The sequence below is a fragment of the Letharia lupina genome, assembly GCF_014066315.1.
Source record: "Letharia lupina isolate WasteWater1 chromosome Unknown contig_19, whole genome shotgun sequence".
Taxonomy (NCBI): Eukaryota; Fungi; Ascomycota; class Lecanoromycetes; order Lecanorales; family Parmeliaceae; genus Letharia; species Letharia lupina.
The window spans coordinates 1,325,139-1,348,314 of record NW_023502988.1 but is presented as its reverse complement, the minus strand read 5'-3'; the positions used below and the strand labels follow the sequence as shown (position 1 = coordinate 1,348,314).

The following is a 23,176-nucleotide window of genomic DNA, read 5'->3' as shown; positions in this document are numbered from 1 at the left end:
TGACTCTGAAACTGTGTCCACAAATTGCATACATTATCTACCAGCTCTGTGGTGTAGCATCATGTGTAAAATAACATGACTGCGAAGAAGAACTCCAGTCCAGTATCGGACCTACGCATCCCCAGCGAGCTGTTCCAAGCTTCAAATCCGCGATACGAACGGCACGGCATGTAGTTCAGGCAGCTGAAGAGTACTACTGAACGCAACTCCACTGAAGAACCAATCCTCCACAAATTCTTCCTTCAGAGGCGGTAGCCCGGCTCTCGTGCGGGATATGCCATAGGACCGAGCCTCGAGCGAGTAACAGCGCCCCTGAGCGCTGGAAGCACATCTCATAGTAGACATCACCGATACATACATAGCCTTTGCACCATATTATACCCATTCACCAACAACCACTCCAGATGAAGACCCATTGCTCCAACCTCCAACCTCCACGGCATCTCCCCAGTCCCTCCATCTCCCCCTCCAGCCAGCCAACCCCTCACCCCCACAACCGGCTCCCCGAACCCGCCACCTTCCCCTCCCCAGCCACCCCAGCTCGCGCACGTGCCGGTCTCCGACCCCACCCCCACCCCCTCGCCCAAACCCCAAGCACCCAAATCACCCACTCACTCAAACCAACCAACCAACCTACTCTCACCCTCTCTCTCCACCCCGACCGAAAAAAATCCCCCCAACCATCCCAACCCCACACGCCCAACGCGCACACCGTCTCCAACCCCAACGCCTACCGCATCCCCGGACCGCGTCAGGCGAGAGCATCGTTTGCGCCGCCCTGCCGAAAGAGCGACCGCTGCACGTCGGTGTACGAGCCGGAATTCGGGGGGGGGGGGGCGCGGATATGGATTCCGACGGCACACGGAACCCGAACGCAAAAATCTTGCCGCGTTTCACCGTATGGTATCCCCCGGCTCGCTCCTCGAATGGATCTTTGTGCGGAAAGCCCGATCTGGGGCGCTGGACGAAGGGTGGGGTGGAATGGGTACCTTACGTATGCGGGCAAGAGAAAAAGAAAAAGTCGAAACAGGGAAGATTTCGTAGGGGCCAATGCAGGCGCGATGGAGACGATGACGGCGGTGCATCCGAGAGCCCATTTTCGCGACGGGTTGATGCGGGGAGGGTAGATGGGTTGTGGAGCGGGGGGGTTGGACTCGAAAAGAGACGTAGAGGCTGAGGTGATTTATTGCTGGGGTATGGGAGGAGGGGGGATATCAAAGTGCCTGTTCGCATGTGGACGGGAGATGGCGAAGAGGGAGGAAGTTGAGGGGAAGACGCGCTTGAGGCATTGTCGACCACTGTGCAGGGGAGGGGAGGGGAGAGGAGGTCCTTAGGGACGGTTTGGAGGACTGACTGAGAGGATTTTTCGGGATACGAGCGGAGGACGAGATGGAAAAGACGAGGGTTCGGAACCGCGAGCTGGTCACGTGATGGTGTTTGAGATCCCTCTTTCCATTAGCGCGTATGTTATGTCTGCCTACCTCGTGAGGTGTGTGATAGCGGGTCTGAATGCGCTTAAGTCTGATACCGATGGGTCAATGGTAGTATTCTAACACCTGCGAGTAGTGAGTATAACAAGCCCATGATGCCATCCCCCAACCCCATCATTACCCCTCCCTCCCTCCCTCCTTCCCCACCCCCTTCCACCCTCCACATTCCCCCAAACCTCTCTCCCCATGCCCCTCCGCCCACCAAAATCCTCGCCCCTCCCCAACACCAAACCCTCCGACTCCAACCTTCTCCAACGCTCCTATCCACACCTCCCATCCACACCTCCAGTCCCAACCCACGCCCCAACCACGCGCACATCTCATAACCCCACCCCAGCCCAGCCCGGCCCGCGAAAAAAAAGTCCCCTTTCCAGCCCAAGCGACGGTGGCTCAAGGTATCACGACCGCGTCGACCAAATATCACGGGCGATGGGAAACCCAAGCCCCCGAAGCCTCTCCGACGGCGTGGCACCATCCTCGCCGGTAGTGAAGGGAAATTCGGACATCAAGAGTGCCGCGTCTGCGCCGGGAGGAAGGAAGGAAGGGATGGAACGAAGGAAGGGAAGGAAGGAAGGGATGGAACGTGCGCGACTGGCTCTGCTTTCGCTCACTTGTTACAATATACCAAGACTGCATGAATGGTCCAAACAAAACCGTCGACGATTCCCAGACCGCGACTGCACTCTTAAGACACCGCCGGCGCGGCACGGCAGTGGGGTTTACAAGCGTGCATAGTGAGTGAGCTAGAGCGCCACGGGCGGACCGTGTATCGAACGCGAGAGAGATATCTCAACCGCGCAGTATCTCTTCTAGGGCGCAGAGGAACTGCAAGGTAAACGAGGATGTCGCATCCGCCACCCGACCGCCGCGCTAGCTGACTGAGAGGAAACGAAGCCTCGACGCGGGGGTCAAGGCTTCGGGAGCCCGTCCCCGCCTCCGCTCCCCGTCTATCCCGTCCGCCGGCCACGACCTCGGCATAACCTGCGGCTTCCGATCGTGTTGCGAGCACGGCACGGGAAGGACACGTGAGACGGCTGCGGCGACGCGGTGGCGTTGCGGACGTAGAGGGTCGAGAGGAGGAGGAGGGTTGCGGTGCGATGTCCGGGGATGGATGCGGGTGTTGGTTTGAGGGAGAATGGGGATGTGGGGTGCGAGGTGTCGGCATCGTTGGCAATGGGGCGCTGTGGAGGTGGATGCTGCTAAGGAGGGAGGGGGGGAAGGGGTTGAGGGGTAGGAGGTGCGGGGTGGTTGGAGTCTTGCGGAGTAAGCTGCTCGAGAGTGCTATGAAGTACTCGTCAGTGCGACAGTTTGGGTAGGAGTCAACGATGGACTCGATCTATCATCTGGCGGCTGAGCGTCGTATGCCTGGCGGTAAAGCATGTGGCTCCCGGCGATTCGTCATCAAGAGGGTGCCAAAGGAGGAAACATAGTCAGGTTCCCCGTCGCCGCAAACCCTTCAACCCCTGGCACCTCCGCCTCAAAGTCGAAGGCCATACTGTCAAACCCGTCCTCGAAGTTGTCCAACACCAGCGAAACGTAATACAGCATTTTCCAGTCCATTGCAGGGGCGGGCATGATGTGAAGGAAGACGTCCGAATGGTCATAAACGAGTACGCTCTTGCCAATTGGCTCGTTCCAGACCGTGCGGACTTTGCGCCATGCGTCGATGGAAGCGCGAGCCGTGCAAACCCTTGCCAGGTCGCGAGGGATGTTGTCGCCGTAGTTGGAGAATGTGACAGTGATGTGTCCTGGTCCGTCCCAATCCCCTGTGAGGTGGACAGGGTGATGAGGACGCATGCTGCTGATGGAACACTTATAAGCCGACGTTTCTCGGCCATTGGAAGGGAAGATACGGCTTACCCTAAAGGTGGTGGGGTGTTATTGCCGGGTACCATGTTCAAAGTCGATCCTGATAGCAAAGCAAGAATCGGGCTTGCTAGGACATTTATGCAGAGCGAGAGAAGGGAAACGGCGCAGATCGGAGAAGCATCTCAACTTTGGATCCCAACCCAATGTTAAAAAGACAGCATTGGACTTGATAGCTGTTTTGTAGCAGTCGGATGTTGCGCTTGTTGCTGTCGGGTCTACCGTCTTGTCGGTTCGACTAAAGATCCTCCACCGCCCCTTTAAACGTACGTTTTAATTCCTCCTGGAAGATGTCTTCCAGCGACTCTCCGCATTCTCTCTGCATGTCTTCTTTGAATACGGGCTTGTGAGTCCGGTCAGCGGTAAGCTTGGAATGTTTAGGAAGTTACTCGTTGTCTAGCTTTCCCCCAGGTAGGAGAAGCTCCCAGGCAGAACAACGCGAGCTCGCCCAGATGTTCTTGTCCTAGAGTGCGATTTGCGGGGTACGTACCATGCAAAGGTTACGCCATCGAAGCTACCTCAATCCTCGAAGACACAGCGGGGTCGGATGACTTGAGTACATTGTTGTCATCCAACCTGACAATTATTACATGTACAACCTCCTTCAGTGTCACTCTGATAGCGTGCCCATGACTTGCTCTTAGCCAGCAGATACTTCGGTGCAATGTGAATCGTTTGGATCTTCATTCACTAGGGGAGGCTGCACTTGTACTCGTGATGCGCCGAGATCTTCCTTTCCGGCATGAAAATCCACCACTCCTGTTAATGCCCACTCCAGAGCGGAACTTTTAATGCATGTATCTCTGCACAGGACGAGGAATTGTTCTTGATAAAGTAATATTGCGATTCCCTTTGGAGACGAGTAGGGTACATTGGGATGGTTACCTTAATGTATGAAGATCAAAGAGGCACGGGGTATTGCATGACATCGGGGTTTAAAGCCGGTTCTGACGTGCATTAAATTATGCATGGGAAGATCCGTTCGACGGTTGCAGGTACCCATGTTCCCGAGAAAGCAGGCCGAGATGAGGGCCTTGACGCGCGTCTTGAAGTGCTTACATTACTTAGATTCTAGGTGGTGGGCTTCACAGCGTGCGCCATTTTATGCTTCGACTCGTTTGTCAGTCTTCTCCCAACCTTGCCCTATATGTTTCCTTGAAGGAGAACCTGTGGCCACGTCTCCCATGATAGCCTGACTCGATATTGCCGTGTACAGTGAGTGCGGTGGTAGATTGAGGGAGCTCCGGGAAGGTGCATGATGACGCCGCTGTTATCAGTGACGCCCCTTCCACCAGGAGCGGGATGATCGGGATGTGCGGAATGAGCGGGATGACTGAAGATCTAGACCCTCAAAATATGCAGACCCTGAAACAAGCCTGCATAACCAATGGAACCTCAGGCTCAGATCTGCTCCAATTGGGTTTCCGACTTCTACTCTGGGCAATCCTATACTCTATGCTTTACCATATGCAAGTTACATTACGGTATTTGTAATATGCATGTAAATGATAAGAAGGTAAAGGACGTCTCTGACTAAGGTACACAACTTTGCACATCCATTCCATCAAGTGTAACCCAAGCACCTGTCAATGCAGCATCACGCCGCTCTCCTTAGTTTTGCAACTGTAATCCCAATTCCGAATGCTTCATGTCATTCATTACCTAGACTGGGACGATGCCAGAGTAGGTACATCATACATGTAAAGTACATTGGGTAGCAGGAAGAATTCGACATTGCTGTTGCTAAGAGTAAAGTAGAGTACCTGAGAGTATGCCAAGAGAAGAGTTCCTCTGCCGCTCCGGCTACAGCCGTGGTGCGGAGAAGACTTGGCGCCAAATGCCATTGGACCTTTAAACTTCTTTCTTCTCTCTCCATGCCATCCGCTGCCATAACCCTCATCCATCTGTGCATCGCAACTATCGAGATGATGCTTGTGAAATAGCAATAGAGCCTCTCCGAAACCACTCCTGCAACCCCACCATACGGCAAGCTAGTCATGCCTGCCCGAACCACCCCCTCAATGGCGGGTGTGGCCGCCACGCCGCCAACTCACCTCCAAGGCCAGAGTGGTGGACGACGAGGCACAGCTGCTAGGCCCAACAACTAGGAGAATAGAGTGTGTAATAGCATGAACCTAGTCGCATAGTTTTCATTTGTTTCCGCGTCTCTGATTAAAGTAGAAAAAAATTTGAGCTTCCAACACTCAGAGCTTGGGATAATACCCCCGTCACTTCAACGTCACTTGCTCATCACCACATCGCGACGACTTAGCGAGGCTAGGACACAAGATGAAATTTTCTTGACAAAGCTTTCTCTTTTCTAAAACTCCCACCAACCCTTCACAATTCTTCTTCATCCACCATCAACCCCATAGCCTCACTCCTTTCTACCAACACAGCAAACCTCTGTACCCACAAGAACAGCAAACATGCAGATTATCACCGTCGTCCTGGGTGCTTTGGCTCTCTCTGTGAGCGCCTTGTCCAGCGTTCAGTATCCTCACGCGTCACGTCAACTCCCTCACCTCGCACCTCGTCTTGCAGACCAGCAGACACGTACCAAGACTCTGATCGCCCGCAACGACAATCAGGAGAAGAACTTCACCCACAACGAGCTCTTCACTCTACAGAAGAAGTTCCTCGACAACTTTATCGCACCGAACAATACTATTCAGGTGAGGTTTTCTACTCCGGACCTCAGATCCACACCTCAGATCTACCAGTACTGACGTCTCTCGTAGGCCAAGTCCATCAACTCCTCTTTGCTGGCCGACAATGTTCAAGGCCGTGTTGATATCACACGCACCTTTGATGGCCGTGAGCTCAATACCGAGTACCTGTTCGGCCTCTTTGCCAACCTAGCGACCTCCACCAACGACTCCAACGCTTTCTCTCTACTCGGCATTCCGATGTCGTACGAGATCACGCACTTCGCAGCTAGCCAGAACATCGCTTCGGCTTCTACTCTGTATGCCTCGCTTCCCCCCCTCTTTTGCCCCACGTCAACGCCGTTCACAGCAACAGACACTGAGGTCCTTCTGTGTGTAGCTTTCAATTCTTCTTCCAGGCCATCAACATGACCGTCCCAATCGTGATCCAGACCTGGAATGTGTACAACCCCGCCGGCGAAATCTCCATGTATGACGCCAGCTTCACGGGCTGGTGGCAGTGGCTATTTGACTTTCTTCTGGGAACGGCAACGCAACAGCTGTCGGCCGTCGAGGGCAAGAACGTAACCCTAGCGGACACCGTGAGCTACATCCAGAACAAGCTCGCTATCAGCATCTGTAGCACCGCCCAACAGTACTGCGTCGGACCCGCACTCCAACAGTACCAAAACACGACCCAATGCTACACCTATCTCACCCAACAGACACGCTTCGGCGAAGCATACGAGCTCGGTACGTATCCCCCGGGTCCCTTCCCCGTCAAAGCGCCGCTAACAACGGTCTCCAGGCCGCAACACCCTCCTCTGCCGCATGGTCCATCAAAACATGGTCCCCTTCCGCCCGGCGGTCCACTGCCCGCACATCGGCCCGTCCGGCGGCGGTTACTGCGTCGACACGCCCTCCTACGCCGCCACCGTCGGGGCGACCTACTTCAGCAACTACGCCTTCGCCTACGGCAACGCCAGTCTGACGGGCTAGGACGACGGGCTTCATCCCCGTATCTTTGGCGCGTCTTTCATTTTATTCCACTCGTGTACTTTAGCAGTTGGCGTTCAGAAGGGGATGATACCCGTGGTGCTTGCTTCTCCGATGGCGTTCGGCCTGGATAGTTAATACAGCTTTTTGTCCCTCTCTCATCTAAATAACGCCCTGGTGACTTCGTCGTCGGGCTCTTTCCCGTAGACGTGCGCGTTTCAATCTCCGGTTTGTCCGCTTCGGGGATGATTTGGTGGGGGAAATAACCCCTGGTCAGAGCCTGTGAAGCGGCGCTTTGCCTACGATATCACCGACCGTAAAGGAGAAGAGGTTGTATTAAGGAGGTTTTGTAGGGAAGATTAGCACTAGAAGAATCCCTATCAAGGGAAATAGCCCTGTCCTATCGACGACTTCTCCGGGATATAGCCCTGTCCTATCGACGATTTCTCCGGGATATAGCCCCGTCCTATCGACGATTTCTCCGGGATATGACCCATCTCCAACACCAACACCGGTACTCTTAGAGCGTACAACATGGCACCATCGACGGCCTACTGCCTCTATATCACCCCACTCGTCGGAGAAAAAGCCCTCCTCAATCATCATACGGAGCCATGAGGGCATTGTTCTCCACCCCAGCCGGGAACGCTTCCTCCCCCAACGCCGTAGTATGCGCCCACGGCTTCAAGCCATTCTCCCTCCTGATCGTGGCCGCGAAACAGCCCGACCACTTCCGCCGCGGATAATGCCGCACCACGTCCTCGATCGTGCCCTTGTGCACGAGCTCCGCGTTGCCGCCCATGTTGTCTGTCCGCGGTATCAGCCTCGGTCTTTCCTTCCTTCCGTCGCACGTGGGCGGGGTTGGGGGGGGGGTAAAAGAAGACCCACCGAAGATCGTAGCCAACTGGATCAGCAAGCCCAAACTGGAGATCTTGCCGCTCACGCCCAGATCCTGATGCCGGATGATGGCTTCCGCGACGCTTTCCGCCTGCTCGACCGGCGCACGCAGGTCCTTCTTCAGCAGGTCGAGCGCCAGGTAGCCGCCGTAGAACTCGAAGGACATGAGCGTGGCCGGGAGGTGCTTGTCCGTGGTGCCGATGTCGTGGAGGAGGCAGGTGAGGAGGTAGGTCTCGTCGGAGACGGGGAGGGGGTGCGTGGGGGTGAGGTGGGTTTGGATCGCTTTGCCTGGAAGATGGGCGCTACCGTTAGCGATCGCCGGCAGTTGAGCGTGGTGATGCTTTCGGGCGGGGGGGGGATACCGTAGTAGTAGACGCGCATGCTGTGGTTGAATGTCTCCTCTCTGAGCTCCTTCTTCGCGTAGTCGAGCACGGCTTTCGCGAGCGGGGTGCTGGGGAGGGCGATGCTGGCGACTGTCTGAGGTTCTGGCGCTTTGAGGTCTTGCTTGTCGCCGAGGAAGGCGGAGACATCGCGCGGTTGGGCTGTCCAGCCGTGGGTTTCGAGGGTAGACGGGGCGGACATGATGATGATGATGCTGGGACGGTGGGGAGCGGGGGGGAGGAGGGTTCAAGTTGGGTCAAAGGATGGGGGGAAGTTGCTGTGGCAGGTTGTAGCTTGGGGTGGCATTATTAATGGTCGGAGAGGACCTATAAACTTCTTGGGGATGCGTGTCAGCGTGGTCATGATGATTAGGTATCGAGCTTCCGATCCTCGGAGAACGTGCTGTGATTCTCATTTGCTACCCGGAGTTCGCTAAAATGCTGGTCTTTCCTCTCTCGCTTCCAATGCTCCTGGAAGCTACAAAACAGAACAGTCTTAGGTGCTGCCTCTTGCTTGTTGTACCTTTTTATAGGCAGCAAATTCAGACAACGAAGGTGTGACTTAAACAGAGGTTCAGGTCTGGTAATACACCAGGACAAGTTCTCTTGGCAGCTTGAGAGAGGAGCTCACACGGCTGTGTACACGCAGTTGAGAGATGAGAAGTCATAGAGCAAGACAGTTCTGTCATGATGTATTATCCCGGTTCCTCAATACAGAAACACGCTATTGCACTATTGACACTGCTAGCGAAGGATACAGCTAGGAGTGGAATTGCTCTAAAAACGTCTATGGCCTTTACAGGCCAGCCTAACAAATTAGAATGTGATGTTGAGGACGATGAGACATTCTGTTCAAGTTTTTCTAGACCTCCAACTGACTTCCCGGAAAGTTGCAGGTAATGAGACAAAGGCGTAGGCAGCAGAAGGGCTAATGCATAAAACACTGTGTAAATGCTAGGACATCCCGTGAACAGATTCAGCAAATCGTCTTAGTTTTCGCCCTCACTGTCAGATAACATTAGCACTCGATTGCAAAGATTCTTAAAAATCGCTGGAAGCTTCTGGCATTGCAATCAAATGACAGAAAACATGATGGACATCTGCAGCGTATGGTCTTGAGAAGAAATATTATGATCGTCTCGTCGCGCTGTTGTGATGAAACATGTCAACAACTCAATTCTACGTAAACCAGATACTCCCCAACTTTCACTCAGACTCCTCCACCGCACACAAGCTTCACATCGGAACTTTTACAGACCAAATAATACTACTCAACAGCCGAGGTGAGATCTCAATAGACAACACTTGACCCTCTTCCCTCCCCAGATAAACCTCGTCCATAGCTAAGCTTCGTTCTCAGATAACCACCACTCAAACTGCAGCGCCGCCTTCCACACACTCCGAAAACATGGCACAAATCGCATCTCCCAAGCTCGAGCTCCTACGCGCCAAGCTCGCTCTTGCTATCGGCCCCGTTGAGATCAACCTCGCCTACGATGAGGTCAAAGCCGCCCGTCCCAATGCCCTCGATGAGCCGTGGTCGGAAGACATGAGTGGACCTCACCACCATGTTGGTAAGCTTCTTTCCCACCATAGTCTGAACAACTGGGGACTAACTTCCCTCATGCTAGTGTTCAACAACAAGGCTTTCGTGCTCTCTGAAGTTGCGAACGAGCAGCTGGCTTCCGGAATGGCGCGCGGTTGTCCTTCGATCGATGCAGGGGAGAACATCAAGCTGTACCGTATGGATGCACCGCTACCCAGTGCCTGGGTCCAGCATGTTCACCTGAAAGACTGACAAGCCGTCTTAGTAAACGACATCTGGCAGCTTGAGGTATTCCGGATGATGGGATTAGACCTGGCTGCTATCCGCTGCCCTATCACTGGGCGTGACCCGTTGGGATCCCTTTACTATTCGCTGATCACTGCTGTCAACGAACGTATCTTGAAGCAGAAATTCCCTGTCAATGGGAGTGAAGTGATCGATGGGATGGCGAATCTAGGGATCGATGACGTGGCGTTGGAGGAGAAAGGGGACGAGGCAAAGGGGGGAGAATGGTCGGAAGAGGAGATTAGCAGTGAAGGTGGGCAGGAGAAGGAGGATGGAGATCAGGCGGCGCAGGATCGAGAGAAGAACACAGTGAAGCAGACGAGCGTGGAAGAAGAGAAGCAAGCGCACGCGGACGCAGTGGTGGAGGAATGAGAAGAGAAGGAATGACCATAGGTCCAGTCCTGCATGCGAAAGAATTTGACTCAGCTTCTGCCTGCACAGACGGCGTTTCGAAGGTGTCGAAGCTGCGATGCGCTCCTACTAGAGTATCCAGCTCGTGAAATCAAGTCCTAGATTCTCGGCAGGCTCTTCATTTTGATCAGCAGGTATGAAGTCTTGTGACATCGCGAGAGGGACACGATCAAGACATGCACACAAACTCACCAAGAAAGAGCATAGCATAATCAGCAAACGGAACCGCTAGCATGTGCATATACGTGGTAAAATGTGTACGTGAAACCCGATTACTCTCCATTGTCCGACAGGCAAGAGGCAACACGCAACACTTTCCTTCCATCGTCAGAGACACCCATTTCCATACCCGTCACACCATCACCGCAGTCCCTCTACTCCGACAACCCAAGCTTCTTCTGTCCCTCCCCAGCGGCATCCCCAACCGTATCTTTCGCACTGCCCGCAGCCTCGGACGCCTTCCCTCCAGCCTCACCCGCAGTCTCGGATGCCTTCCCTCCAGCCTCACCCGCAGTCTCGGATACCTTTCCTCCAGCCTCGCCTGCAGTCTCGGATGCCTTCCCTCCCGCCTCACCCGCAGTCTCGGATACCTTTCCTCCAGCCTCGCCTGCAGTCTCGGATGCCTTTCCTCCCGCCTCACCCGCAGTCTCGGATACCTTTCCTCCAGCCTCGTCTGCAGTCTCGGATGCCTTCCCTCCAGCCTCACCCGCAGTGTCAATCGCAGAATCCGCCGCGCCCTTCGCAGAGTCGGCAGCTCCCTCACCGCCCTCCTTTGTTTCTGCGGATGTGAAAGGTGCCGCGGCCGTTTGTCCCGCGCCAGAGGCAACCTTGCCGAGTCCTCCTGCTACGCCGCTGACGGTGTCGCTGAGGCCGCCGCCGAGGACACCGACCTGGATGCCGTGGCACATGGTTAGCAGTGTTTTGAGGATGCATGCTAGGGGCAGGGGGTTTGGTATAGAATGAGAGGAGGAGACGTACAGTGTTACCAGCGGTATCGACAATGCCTTTCACGCCCCCACCAACGGTCTGGAGAGCATCTGCGCCGACGCCCGTAGCACCTTGCGTAAGGCCTTCGACTCGCTGGCGGGCTTCGGGAGGGAGATTTTGTGTCGCTTGACCACTGAAGGATGGAGGGAGAGTCAGCAATCATTCTATCTGTTCTTCAAAGATAGCGCTGCAAGGTGGGGCATCAACATACGTGATAGCATCGGCCTGATCTTTCAGTTCCCCGCCGTCTTTAGATCCTGGAACAATGTCGAGGTCGACGGCACGGTTTTCTAACACTTTGACCATGGTTGCTGCTGTATGTGTCTGGCGTAGGTAATTGTGGGTTGTGAAGGAAGATTGAGGTAAGATGCAACTGTTTACGTGTTACCCCTCCTGCCCTGTCAAGTTTCGGGCCAAAAGTTAGGGACCCTGATGACTTCATTCTCTAGGCTGAAAGGAGCCTAGACGCCCGCGAGGAGATAAGGCTGTGCTTGTTGATGTCCCGCCGAGCTTTCATCCTCTTCAGAGTTCACAAATCTTCAACTGTGCTACAAACTCTCTGCCATTCCTTTCGAATTTAGCAATCCTAGAATCCTCTGCGCGCTGATTGCAATTCAAAGCTTGTGAAAAGGGTTGCCAACCCGAACCTCTCCTCTTCCACAATACTGTGAGCCATCAGCTGACAAGTTCGTACCCGAGAAGATTAGGGTAATAGTTCATACAGCTCAACAAACAATTAAATAGGCCTGTATCAATAGTCTGTTTACCAGCGCTGATCAACAATTGTTGCAACGTCATGTACAGACAGCCTGTACCAATCACATGGGATAAAGGGCAAGGCAGTAGTGCGCCCTCGTCAAACGAGAGCAGCAATGCCAACACGCAAATACCCTTCGCAAAGCCAGTGGCCGAGTCGCCATCATGGCTAGACTGGTCGCGTCACCCCACGCTCCCTCAGGTCATTGCTCTCAAGCATCACTTTATGCGAGCCCTTCCTATTGAACTCGTGGATATCATCCTCTCCCTTGCAAACTATTGGCCTCATGTATCCATTTCTTCCTCCGTCCCGCGGACTGTTAAAGGACATAGCACCCACATCTCGCCTCCTCCGAATTCTAGAGCGTTTTTGGATCCTCTTCTGCGGTCACCGCCGCTGGGACTATCACCCGACATCTCGCAGCCTTGGCTTCCCCCAAAGACAAAGCATCCAGCCCGCATGCTCAGTGTGGAAGTCACAGCCCGCCGAGGCACACCCGCCCAGCGAGTCCCTCAATGTCCACTCTTCCTTCGACCTAGTCATACTTGGCTTGAAATCGGCGTTGTTGACCCCAGTATCCCTCTTCCACAGCCGTGCTCGCTTTCCCCGTCAAAGGCCAAGCGGGAAGAACAGGTTTCCCCACTCCGCCCCCAAAAGCGTGAGGGAGGTGAAAACAGAGAATTAAACTGGCCTTGCGATGTGGCGTCTTTGGCTTGGCTCAAACAACAAGCATCTCGCGTGTCAGGATGCCTAACGCTGAAACTGTATGTGAATGATAACCTCGAAGGCCAATCTGCAAAGACAACGGCGATCTACCGATTCGACGATGACAAGAATTGTGCTCATTCGGATGAATTAGGCTCGTCATGGGACAGGTGGGCGCTGACCAGTGGAAATCTAAGGGAGGTCCAAAGGCAGGAGTTCGCCAAAGTTATGAAGGATTTGGATGTCGTGGACAGGAGGGATAGAGCGGAGTTCGTGAGGGGCTTGCAGGTGGGAGATGAAGTTGGTGTATGGCCTAGAGTGACGAATCATGGCTGGATCAATGGGAGCGATACTGGGAGCGATACTGTGACAGTGATTGAGGGAGTAAGGGTGACCGTATTCTGGGAGGTTTGAGGCTTCTAGTCAATGAGATATTTCCAATGAGGAGATTCGCCGATTACTAGTCCAACGCCAAAACCAGCTTCGAAGTCTCAAGGAATTTTATCATGTCCGTAGTTACGAATGAGGTTACGATTTTCGACTTGTACATCAACGGATCCGTTCTCCCGAATAGTGGAGGCTGTGATCAAGCCCGATATTACCTGACACCGCCAGGACAAAATTTCCAGTATGAGGGTCTGCAATCTTTGACCAAATTGCCTCGGCGTAGCATAGCTGGTCATTGAGTAGCGGGTATCTCGACATGCGGTAGAATGAAAGTCTTCTTAGAAAATAAGAAGCACCGCAACACCATTGTACCAGCGCCATTAGGAATCGAACCTAATACGAACTAAATACCTCTAACAACATTCTTGCCAAGCAGCAGACTACGCGAGCGAGCAATGAGGGGTCTATTCTGCGTGCGCTAGGGAGCAGACTAGCTCATCTACAGCCTCCTGCTGCTCCTTCTGCAAGTTGAGATCCTGAATACTACCCTGCATCCTACGTAGGAATCCACAGTCCCAGAAATTGTTTCAGACATTGCAGTATTAGCCATCTTCTAGCCTGCTACTCATGCATCCGAGGTTTCAGTTCTGCGGCGGTGGGTGTCCAAGTGAAAGTACTGGTGGCCCGTGGGCATTGTTTCGTGCCTCAATGCTGAGCCATTCCCTGCGGTTCTCGCGCTCCTCTACCTGCACTTCGCTACTGACTCCGCCCCCTAAGACAAGCAAACAGGATGCCGATCGCCGCGGACAATGGACCGCGCCGGCGTCAGCCTCAGCCCGGCTCCAGCTCAGAAAGAGCAACGGTGTTCTGGAGTTTCTCCATTTCTTGAAATCATGCACATTAGGGCCTATTTAGTGTTTGGGATGCGCCGTTTCTTCCTATTACTTCTGTGATCTCCGGCTACCCTGAGCCTGTTACACTGAGCCTGTTCTGACATTCGTGCTGCCAAACCTCGGGCATCGAATCGCTGTCGTGGCTGATCTGGTCGAGATGAGCAGAGCCAGCAGTGCTTGGCAGCGGCTCTCTAGACTCTGGTGCCTATTCTGCACCTATCTTCCTAACAGAAAACCTCGAGGTACTAGCGCCTGCCAGTGTGATCTAGCATTCTAATCTCTGTTAGTAAAAGTACTCGATCCGTGTTGGAAACCTGTGACTCTGCGCGGGCCTTCGCTAGTATGCCTCATAGCTTTTCCGCTCATATTGGTCGCAATCTTTGAATACCTCTCTCACGAAAGCCGTCGTGATGGCGGCATTGTCTTCGCCGAGCAGGACTTCTCGAACTTTACGACTTTCACCTACTTCTATCTCCCAACCATCCTCGCAGTCATGTACAGTATGATATGGGCGTGGATTGCTCTCGATACCAAACGACTCGAGCCGTACTTCCAGATGTCAAAAGTCGAAGGAGCTTCGCCGGCCAACTCGATCTTTCTTCACTATCCTTTCGATCTCGAAATCGTACCGCCCATCAAAGCGTTACGATTAAGGTACGCAGTAACCCTTCCAGAAACTTTCGTCACTGATAATCATCGTAGACATTGGAGTGTGGTCATTGCGTGGTTCGTGTCGACAATAGTATTCTGTGGAATCACACCACTCAGCGGCGCGGTGTTTGAATACCGCGTTGTCAGCCTGTCTACAACCACAAGTGTGACTCACACAGCCGGCCTTCTACCTGTAGTGGAACAGAGCTCATCTCTCAACCGAGGGTTCATGTTGAATGCGTACAGCACCCTGTGGCTGGATCAGAAGCTGCCAAGTTTTACAACGCGGGATGCCGCTTTCATACCGTTCGAAATAGGCCAACAGGCGGGACCGGCATCCTTCAAGAGCAACTGGACAGCGCAAACCACAATGTATAGTTCGAGTCTTGACTGCCAGCCGGCTTTAGTTGGTAACGACTCACACGGCGTCACATACGACAGTGGGAAAGGATGCGTGGTTGAAGAGATCGACATTGATGGATTAACACCTAACAGCACCAGCCTATTCTCATCATACTACCAGACTCTTTGCGCCAGCGGAAACACATCAAAGGCATTCATGGCATACTCATTCCAGAACTCTGAGCCTCCTCAAGGTCGGAAGCCTCTAGAACTACAAGGATCCTACGCTTGGTCGAACGAGGAAACTGGCGCCCCATGGGCCTCTTACTCGGAGAAGACAGTACTTTTCTGTGAGCCGTCCTATTCTGCTCAGTCGGTCAATGCAACATTGACTATGCCAAACATGACGGTCTCAAATGTTATCCCCTTAGCGCCGCCACGGCAGTTATTGAGCACCGCGTTTGACATTTCCACTTTTGAGTCCATCGTGATAAGCAGGTCGCCAAACCAGAATGGACAACAGCAATCGACTGCAGACCAGCTAAAAGGGGACATCAATGAAACAACACAGTACATCGATACGACCCAGCTTGAAATTCGAGGAATCACAGATATTTTCGATAACATTATCGTCTTTGCAGTCGGCTCCTCTCAGCTCGCTGCAGATGCGTATCTCAACGCCAGTGTGCTCGCGACAAGCCTGGACAGCGCGTACAAGGTTCTTTTTGCTCTGGCCCTGAACAGCTTGTTATCTACAAGCACCTCGTCCTCGTATTCGACGTTGAATGAAGGCTTGGGGACAATCTGTGGTAATACAAATGCTATCGCAGTGGTCCGAACGTTGGCTATACTGCTGGAGGCGTGCTTGGGCTTGGCATCGTTAGCAACCTTGCTTCTTCTTCTCATCTGCTGGAATCGTCGAAGCGAGCTTCGGAAAGACCCAGCGTCGCTCAGCAATGTATTGGAGATCACCCAGAACGATCCCAAGGTTCCAAAAATCATTGAAGAACTGGTGCAGAAATCCGGTGAATCAAGTCTGACTTTGAGAGGTGGAGGACTTCGTATGGACTGCTGCATGAGGAAGCGGCCACTATCCTCTAATAACTCAAGGTCTGCTGCCGCTGAAGTTGGCAATGACGCCAACGGAAAGCCTATACTACCATTTGTGATGGGGTATGCAGTCGGATCCGCGTTTCTTGCGGTGCTTGTAGCAGTCTTGATCATCGTCGTGGTCCTACGTCTCTGTATCCATCATCTGAACGGACTCCCCCTACCATCTAACAACCCAATAGTGGCTCAGATCATACTCAACTATATTCCAGTTCTCTTTGCAACACTGGTCGAACCGTTTTGGACAATGCTTAACAGGAAGTTATGCCTTTTGAAACCTTTTGAGGCACTAAGAGGTGGCGAAGCAAAAGCTTCTCAGTCAATGGATCTCAGGTACACGTCGCTACCCCCACAGTTGGCCATCTGGCGAGCATTAAAAGCTCGCCATTTTCTCCTCGTGGCTGTTTGTGCAATTGGATTTTCTGCCAATGTGTTGGCTGTTGTTCTGAACGCTTTGCTGCAGCCGCGCCTTACGGTCATCGCGTCTGATGGAACGTTCTTGAAGTCTTCCTTACCGTCGATCAATCAAACTTCTTCCGAGACATCCAGCTCCGACCACCTCTACATCGCGGCGGCCAACTTTAGCCACGGAGCTTCTCTCCCTGCTTGGGTTTCACGAGATTTGTATTTCCTCCCTTTCCAAATCAATACGACATCGCCGTTAGAGAGCATCCAATCATACAAGGCAACTACACCTGGATTCGGCCTCAATGTCGTCTGTACAAACCAAACATGGGCTGACCCAGCATACATCACTATGCCCAATAATGATATAGGCCAACCCCAAATCTCTGTGGATCAAAACAATGTATATTGTACTCGCCAGTGGGATACGTTCTACGATTCTCACAGCAAGACGAATGCCTCGCTGGAGCTACTCGCGCCGTTGGGTCCGAGCTTTGCCAACGCGAGCCAGGGCGACCAAGATATCTGCGGCAGTACCCTCGCCATGGGTTTCCTGAGAGCTGAACTCTACGCGGAGGTCGAAGGCGTTGATAGCCTGTTCACATCTTCCACCTGGATGACCTGCGAGTCGACTGTGTTTACTGCCATGTACGAGGTCGAGGTCACGACCAACGGCCGGGTTGAAAACTATGTCCGTAAGAGTGAAATCTCTACAAATCTCTCTTTAGCGAACAGCAGCTCCCTTCCCTCGTTCCTGAGCGATCTATTCGTCGCCTTCGACGCACCCTTCAACAACAAAAACCCTCACTGGAACAACGATAACACTAGAGACACATGGGCCGGCTTTCTCATAAAAGCGCTTACCAACTCGCCAAGGTTCATTGACCCCACGCTTCCGGCGCCAGACTTTGAAAAAATCGCCCCTGTCGTCGTAGACCTAATCACACGTCTTTTCCCCATAATCATCAGTCTGCAGCCCTCTGCTTTCGTCCCTGCACCCCAAGGGGCCACGGTCGAAGGAACACTGCATGGACCCTGTACCCGCGTCTTCATGTCCTCATCCATGTTCGTAGTTACGGTCATCTTACTGTTGCTGAACATCGCAGTGGTAGTGGCGTACTATAGCCGTCGGCCTCGACCCATACCGAAAAGCGTATTGGCAGAGACGATTGCTGGTGTGCTTGAGCTGTTCAATGGCAGTGGACTGGTCGAGGAACAAGTGAGGGATAAGCCATGGCCTGAAGATTGGAGATTTGTGTATGGGGGATTTATAGGGTTGGGTGATGGTAAGCCGAGGATGGGCATTGAGAGGAGGCCATTTGTGGTGCCCTTGGGTGCGAAGAAGGGGGTGTGAGGGGCGCATTTGTTGAAGGTGGGGAATGATCAAGTGCGGTCTTCCAGGGTGATTGTGGTACTCATCAGCTTTAGCTATACATGAACAATGTTCTCACACGACCCAGCAATTTTGCTAATTGAAGGGCCTCGCTATCGAATTTGCCGCTACACAAGGATGTATGTCTGCCTGACCTCCTCATGACGAAACATCCACCACCTACATTGCGATGCACCGTTCCATACACCACTATTAGATCTGGTTGTACTTAGGATAAACTCACCAAAGGAAGAAAATAACATTTCAATCTAGAAGATTCGTGCTTGTGACCGCAAAAGCAGCACCTGCCACCTCGACCACCGCCCCCCAAAGCCAAAGGCCAGCAATCCGGACTCATCAGCCCCACGCAGAAACCCCGTAGGTACAACAGTACGATGGTAGGCTAAGAACCATCATATCCAATTCTACCTTACAATAGACCCGACACGAGGGTCCAAAGTAGGATCGTGCAACCCCATTCCTTCTCCTCGGTCCAAACGTTCCTGCAACAAATACGATGTCGCAGGAGTCTTGAGCAGTAGCTCATCTCCGTCTCAACCTAGACTGTTCTGGGAATGCTGACCTAGATTAGGATGTGAGATGGGAAGGCGATGAGTACAGAAGGTCGGCTTCGTGCCACGCGGTATTTGACAAGAAGAAGAAGAAGAAGGAGAAGAAGAAGAAGACGAAGACGAAGACGAAGACGAAGACGAAGACGAAGACGAAGACGAAGACGAAGACGAAGAAGAAGAAGAAATAAAATCAGCAACGCGCTCAAAACTCCCACGATAAAAACCCGATCCAGATCATTTTACGAGTCATACCTTATACGGACAAATCTATCCCATCTATGCTTGCCGGGTTAGGTCATTCCAGACCGGCGGAAAAAGATTACCAATCCTACCTTGAGGAAGGAGGTCATAGGTATAGTATCTAATCTAGGCTTTCGAGTCCGGCTGAGCCGAGCTGAGATGCGATGGATGCGATGCATGCATACGGGGATTGGAGACGGAGGAAATCAATGCGGCTTTGGCGACGGGTGGCGTTGGTTTTTGTAGAGTTGTAGAGTTGTAGAGTTATAGAGTTGAAGAGTTGAAGAGAGGAAGAGAGAGAGAGAGAGAGTGGGGGTGCGTGTTCTGTTAGCCGATGTGTATGTATGTGTGAGTGTATGATAGGTGTATGTGTGTGTATGTGTGTGCTTAAGTTCATTTTGTACGCTTTGAGAGGCTGGGATGGGTTCGGGATTGAGCTGCGGATACTGAGGATGCTGGGTTTGCCGTGATTGTTGTAGGGATGATGATGATGATGATGGATGGTGTCTATCATTTGGTTGATCTATTCGGATACCCAGCAGCTCTAGATGGGATTTATGCGCCCAGACTACTCACACACACACACACACACACTCTCTCTCTCTCTCTCTCTCTCTCTCCCTCTCGCTCTCTCTCTCTCTCTCTCTCTCTCTCTCGCTTACACTTACACAAAAAGCAGAATATAGTAAAAAGGTAGGTAGGTAGATAGCACACACGCCCCGTCAAACAGCCCAAAAGACATGAATCGCCACCCGGTCCACGACATTACACCACGCCCGCCCCTGCTCCCCCTGCCGACGCCGCCTCCTCACGTGCTCGTCACACTTTCTCGCCCGCGCCCACAGACTGACGCAGTCGCCCTCCCGCAACCCCTGTACAAACTCCGTCGCGTTCTCGCTTCCAAAGTCCCGGTCGGTGGTCGGCAGGTAGCAGCGTTCGGCGCCGTCGTAGCGCCACGTGCGGACCGACTTCCTGTTGTGCGCGGTGTAGTTCTTCGTCACGCCGGAAGAGTGGTTTTCGAGCTCCGACGTTTTGGACGGAGGATGGGGGGATCTGGAGGATTTGGCGCGGATGGCGTAGCAGACCTCGGAGGGTTGGTGGTGGTGGCAGTCTTTCGTGGCGGCCTCGGCGGTCCAGAGGAGGGGGTCGATGCTGCGGGTGATGGATTTCTTGGTCGTTTTGGGGAAGGAGATGGTGTCGATGGTGGCGTCGAAGGAGGTTTTGGAATTCGCGTAGCAGAACGTACTGCCCTGCCGGTGCGGATTCTCGAGTCTTTCCTCTCGGCTCAGGATTTCGAACACGACGCGGCGGGCGGGATGGAGACCGCGTGGTGGCAGCCAAGTTGGCGGGCGGGGGGTGGGGATTAAGGGCTTGGACTTCGCTTTTGGCGGGGGAGTAGATGGCGGTTTACTTTCACATCGGTTGGATAAATCGGCATCACCAATGCAGCGCCAGCCCAAGGGCGGCGTCCGGATCAAAAACCCATCCTCCTTCCACTCCCTTCTACTCTCCGGCGTACTCAGCAACCTCCCCAGTTTCTGCCGCGGCCGAGCTGGATAGCTGCCATAGCACATGTGGCCGCTGTAGACTCTCGTCGTCATGTCGAGGATTGACGAGGTGTGAGGCCAGTATTCGGCGAGGTCGAGAATGATGTCGATGATTTCGTTTGGTAAATCTCGGGTCAGCGAGAGGTATCGGCGGAGGGAGATGACGGAGGCCATTGAGGGGCATTTCCGCAGGTCGAAGTAGGGCGGTTGATCGGAGTGGGTGTGAGCGTGGGGGTCGAGGTTTCCGGGGGCTGGGGAGAAGGTGAAGGTTTCGCCAGCGTTTTTGGGGGCGGTCATGTTGACAGATTCCCTCTTTCTCGCAGAGCTTGACATGCGGTTAAGCATTTTTGTTTGGATGAAAGGTCAATGCGCAATATTTCTCAAATGGCTGAAGTTTGCAGGGTATTCGAGGCGCTTCAAAGAATCATGGCAGAATGGACGTCGGCAAAACAGATGATAAGGTCAGGAAAAAGTTCATCAATATCCAAGTAGTACAGTCAAATAATGCGTGAGTGAAGAGAAAGTCGTCGAAGGTCAAAAGTGGAGAGATACTTTATCGCTGTTCGGGATCCTTCAGCTGCACTCAGCCGCGGGCGGGTGGTATCGTGGCTCCAATAATCATCTCGTATCAGTAGATGCAACTGATTGTCCCTTTGAAAGCAATTGAACGTTGTACAATGTCTGAATATCTGAATCGAAGGTTGGGTTTTTCTGTAGTTTGTGTAACGTAGCTTGTCGCATACATAATACTTTATAGTTGGGAAATAACGTTTAATAGGAGGCGCTTGACAGCCCGTATTCGAAACGAGCTAGTGCTGCACGTTGTAATTAGCGCCTTTTCTCCTTATCAGATAAAAACCTCTCCACTGAAGGTACTAAGGGTAAGGCACTTTGCTAACTTTGCTTCCTGGGTAAATATCACGAACTGTGTATGAATTTTGTATAGGAGATGTGTACATATTTGCAGTCGTATATGTGGTAATAGAGACACAATCCAAATGCTTTAATACAAAGCCCAATCGACAGGGTAGGCAAGTCACATCAAACAAAAGCTCTCCTCTTCCCTCCTCTTTCAGCTTGTCTCTCACATGTGCCCGAGAGCGACGTGCTATCCTTTTAGTCACCACCCATGTGCGCCGCCACCAAAGCAATCAAGGCAGCACCAACTCCACTCCCATCTTTTGCAATACCAATCCGAATCCTCCTCTCACCTTGCGCACCAATCTCAGGCATCTCCCGGAATGCTTCCCTGACATAATCTTCAAACCCTGGATAGTACTCCACCAAGCTGCCATCAACACCAATGTCCACCACATCATCATCCCCACCACCTGTGGAAACATGATTGTCTGTCGAAATCACAATAGCACCGAGTGCTACCGCGCTAAGCCTGGCAGAGCGCTTCCCAATGGCGTTGACGAGTAGCTTGATGGCCTCAGCGTCCTCCGTGCTCGCAGCATCGACGCCAAATCCTTTGCTAAGTTCCTGCCGCGTGACCTTCAGCCCCGGGCTGACATCTGCTGCAACTATGCTCAAGAAGCTGGTGTCAACCCCCCATTGCTTATAGAGTACCGAGTTCTCTGCTATGGTAGTCGTGGAGTGGAGATTGTCGGTGGATGAATTGGAGTCTTTGAAAAGTTGGCACTTAGGGTCCTTGACTAGTGTGAGAATGGTGTTGCGCAAGATCTCGCCCAAGAACATGCCCGAGACACGCTTTTCGAACATTTGAATACCGGGGTTGGGGGTCGCTTTGTCGAGTGCTTCATCGTAGGGCGTATTGGGTAAGACGCTCATTTGGTTGTCGAACGAGCCCCATTCGGTATTTACAATCATATTGCCGGTTGATTTGTCATAGTCTGCGCCTTCGACCATTGACTTGAGCTTGGTGACTTTGTCGAGCTTTTCCACATAGGCGCCGTTGGTTCCTGTTCCGAAGATGGCACCAAGGAGGGTCCCTGTCTTCCCGGGAGATGTGTACGATCGTGCCATTAGCGTTCCTACGGTGTCGTTGACTAAAGCTGCGACTTTGACCGGCAAATGAAGCGCATCAATCTCTATCTGAAGCAGCTCACAGACATCTTGCCCAATGGCATCGTCAATGTCAAAGCCCTTGGTCCACCTTGCCAGTGTCCCTCGATTGATGCCAATCTGGTTGACTGGAAAGCTGAAGGTAAACCCTAATTGGAATATCTCTTCATTTCTAAATCCTTCCCCTGAGCTCATGGTTTTCCTTCGCTTGACATGTGCCTCGAAGTGATCGTTATGATGCGTTCGGAGGAAGTTCTCGATCTGCTTTGCCAGGAAGGAGAATAACTCATGAGATGTTTTGGCGACCATCAGCTCTCGGGGGATCGCGACTTTCGATTGCGTGAGGGAGAATGTAGTGTTGCCATGGAGCTGTATGGAGCAGACTCGGAAGTTTGTGCCGCCAAGGTCAACCGCCAAGTAGAGACCCTTTTCCGTACCATTGGGAACAGCTGTGACGTATGTCGGTATTTGGCTCATAGACGTCCCTTTCTTTTGTAGTCCTTCGTCCATCTGGCTTATGAATGCCTTCACTCCTCTATTCAGATCCTCCGATGAGTACTCGAACTCCGCCGCCACCCGCTTTGCTTCCTCGAGGACAGACATTTTGTACGCTCGAGAGACAGGTAACGGCTCCGAGAAGATGCTGAGATTTTCACACACT

General features: G+C 52.9%; 9 protein-coding genes across 9 annotated transcripts; 4 read left to right on the top strand and 5 right to left on the bottom strand.

Moving 5' to 3' along the window:
* Positions 1-2,891: 2,891 nt before the first annotated feature.
* On the bottom strand, positions 2,892-3,385 carry HO133_004136 (uncharacterized protein; the record flags this gene model as incomplete). The annotated part of the gene is made up of 2 exons (XM_037295055.1): positions 2,892-3,288; positions 3,351-3,385. 2 exons carry the CDS (start codon positions 3,383-3,385, stop codon positions 2,892-2,894), a joined length of 432 nt encoding a protein of 143 aa, XP_037149102.1.
* Positions 3,386-5,785: 2,400 nt separating this feature from the next.
* On the top strand, positions 5,786-7,003 carry HO133_004135 (uncharacterized protein; the record flags this gene model as incomplete). Its single annotated transcript, XM_037295054.1, has 4 exons — positions 5,786-6,031; positions 6,098-6,324; positions 6,405-6,757; positions 6,813-7,003. The coding sequence occupies 4 exons, from the start codon at positions 5,786-5,788 to the stop codon at positions 7,001-7,003; spliced, it is 1,017 nt and encodes a 338-aa protein (XP_037149101.1).
* Positions 7,004-7,595: 592 nt separating this feature from the next.
* On the bottom strand, positions 7,596-8,479 carry HO133_004134 (uncharacterized protein; the record flags this gene model as incomplete). The annotated part of the gene is made up of 3 exons (XM_037295053.1): positions 7,596-7,807; positions 7,889-8,185; positions 8,260-8,479. The coding sequence occupies 3 exons, from the start codon at positions 8,477-8,479 to the stop codon at positions 7,596-7,598; spliced, it is 729 nt and encodes a 242-aa protein (XP_037149100.1).
* A 1,206-nt stretch (positions 8,480-9,685) lies between these two features.
* HO133_004133 (uncharacterized protein) lies at positions 9,686-10,480 on the top strand (the record flags this gene model as incomplete). Its single annotated transcript, XM_037295052.1, has 2 exons — positions 9,686-10,019; positions 10,089-10,480. The coding sequence occupies 2 exons, from the start codon at positions 9,686-9,688 to the stop codon at positions 10,478-10,480; spliced, it is 726 nt and encodes a 241-aa protein (XP_037149099.1).
* A 413-nt stretch (positions 10,481-10,893) lies between these two features.
* On the bottom strand, positions 10,894-11,812 carry HO133_004132 (uncharacterized protein; the record flags this gene model as incomplete). Its single annotated transcript, XM_037295051.1, has 3 exons — positions 10,894-11,409; positions 11,498-11,639; positions 11,718-11,812. The coding sequence occupies 3 exons, from the start codon at positions 11,810-11,812 to the stop codon at positions 10,894-10,896; spliced, it is 753 nt and encodes a 250-aa protein (XP_037149098.1).
* Positions 11,813-12,302: 490 nt separating this feature from the next.
* On the top strand, positions 12,303-13,382 carry HO133_004131 (uncharacterized protein; the record flags this gene model as incomplete). Its single annotated transcript, XM_037295050.1, has 1 exon — positions 12,303-13,382. The coding sequence occupies one exon, from the start codon at positions 12,303-12,305 to the stop codon at positions 13,380-13,382; it is 1,080 nt and encodes a 359-aa protein (XP_037149097.1).
* Positions 13,383-13,982: 600 nt separating this feature from the next.
* Positions 13,983-18,110, top strand: HO133_004130 (uncharacterized protein; the record flags this gene model as incomplete). The annotated part of the gene is made up of 2 exons (XM_037295049.1): positions 13,983-14,217; positions 14,602-18,110. 2 exons carry the CDS (start codon positions 13,983-13,985, stop codon positions 18,108-18,110), a joined length of 3,744 nt encoding a protein of 1,247 aa, XP_037149096.1.
* A 1,552-nt stretch (positions 18,111-19,662) lies between these two features.
* On the bottom strand, positions 19,663-20,832 carry HO133_004129 (uncharacterized protein; the record flags this gene model as incomplete). The annotated part of the gene is made up of 1 exon (XM_037295048.1): positions 19,663-20,832. The coding sequence occupies one exon, from the start codon at positions 20,830-20,832 to the stop codon at positions 19,663-19,665; it is 1,170 nt and encodes a 389-aa protein (XP_037149095.1).
* Positions 20,833-21,603: 771 nt separating this feature from the next.
* HO133_004128 (uncharacterized protein) lies at positions 21,604-23,118 on the bottom strand (the record flags this gene model as incomplete). The annotated part of the gene is made up of 1 exon (XM_037295047.1): positions 21,604-23,118. One exon carries the CDS (start codon positions 23,116-23,118, stop codon positions 21,604-21,606), a length of 1,515 nt encoding a protein of 504 aa, XP_037149094.1.
* Between the last annotated feature and the right edge of the window lie 58 nt (positions 23,119-23,176).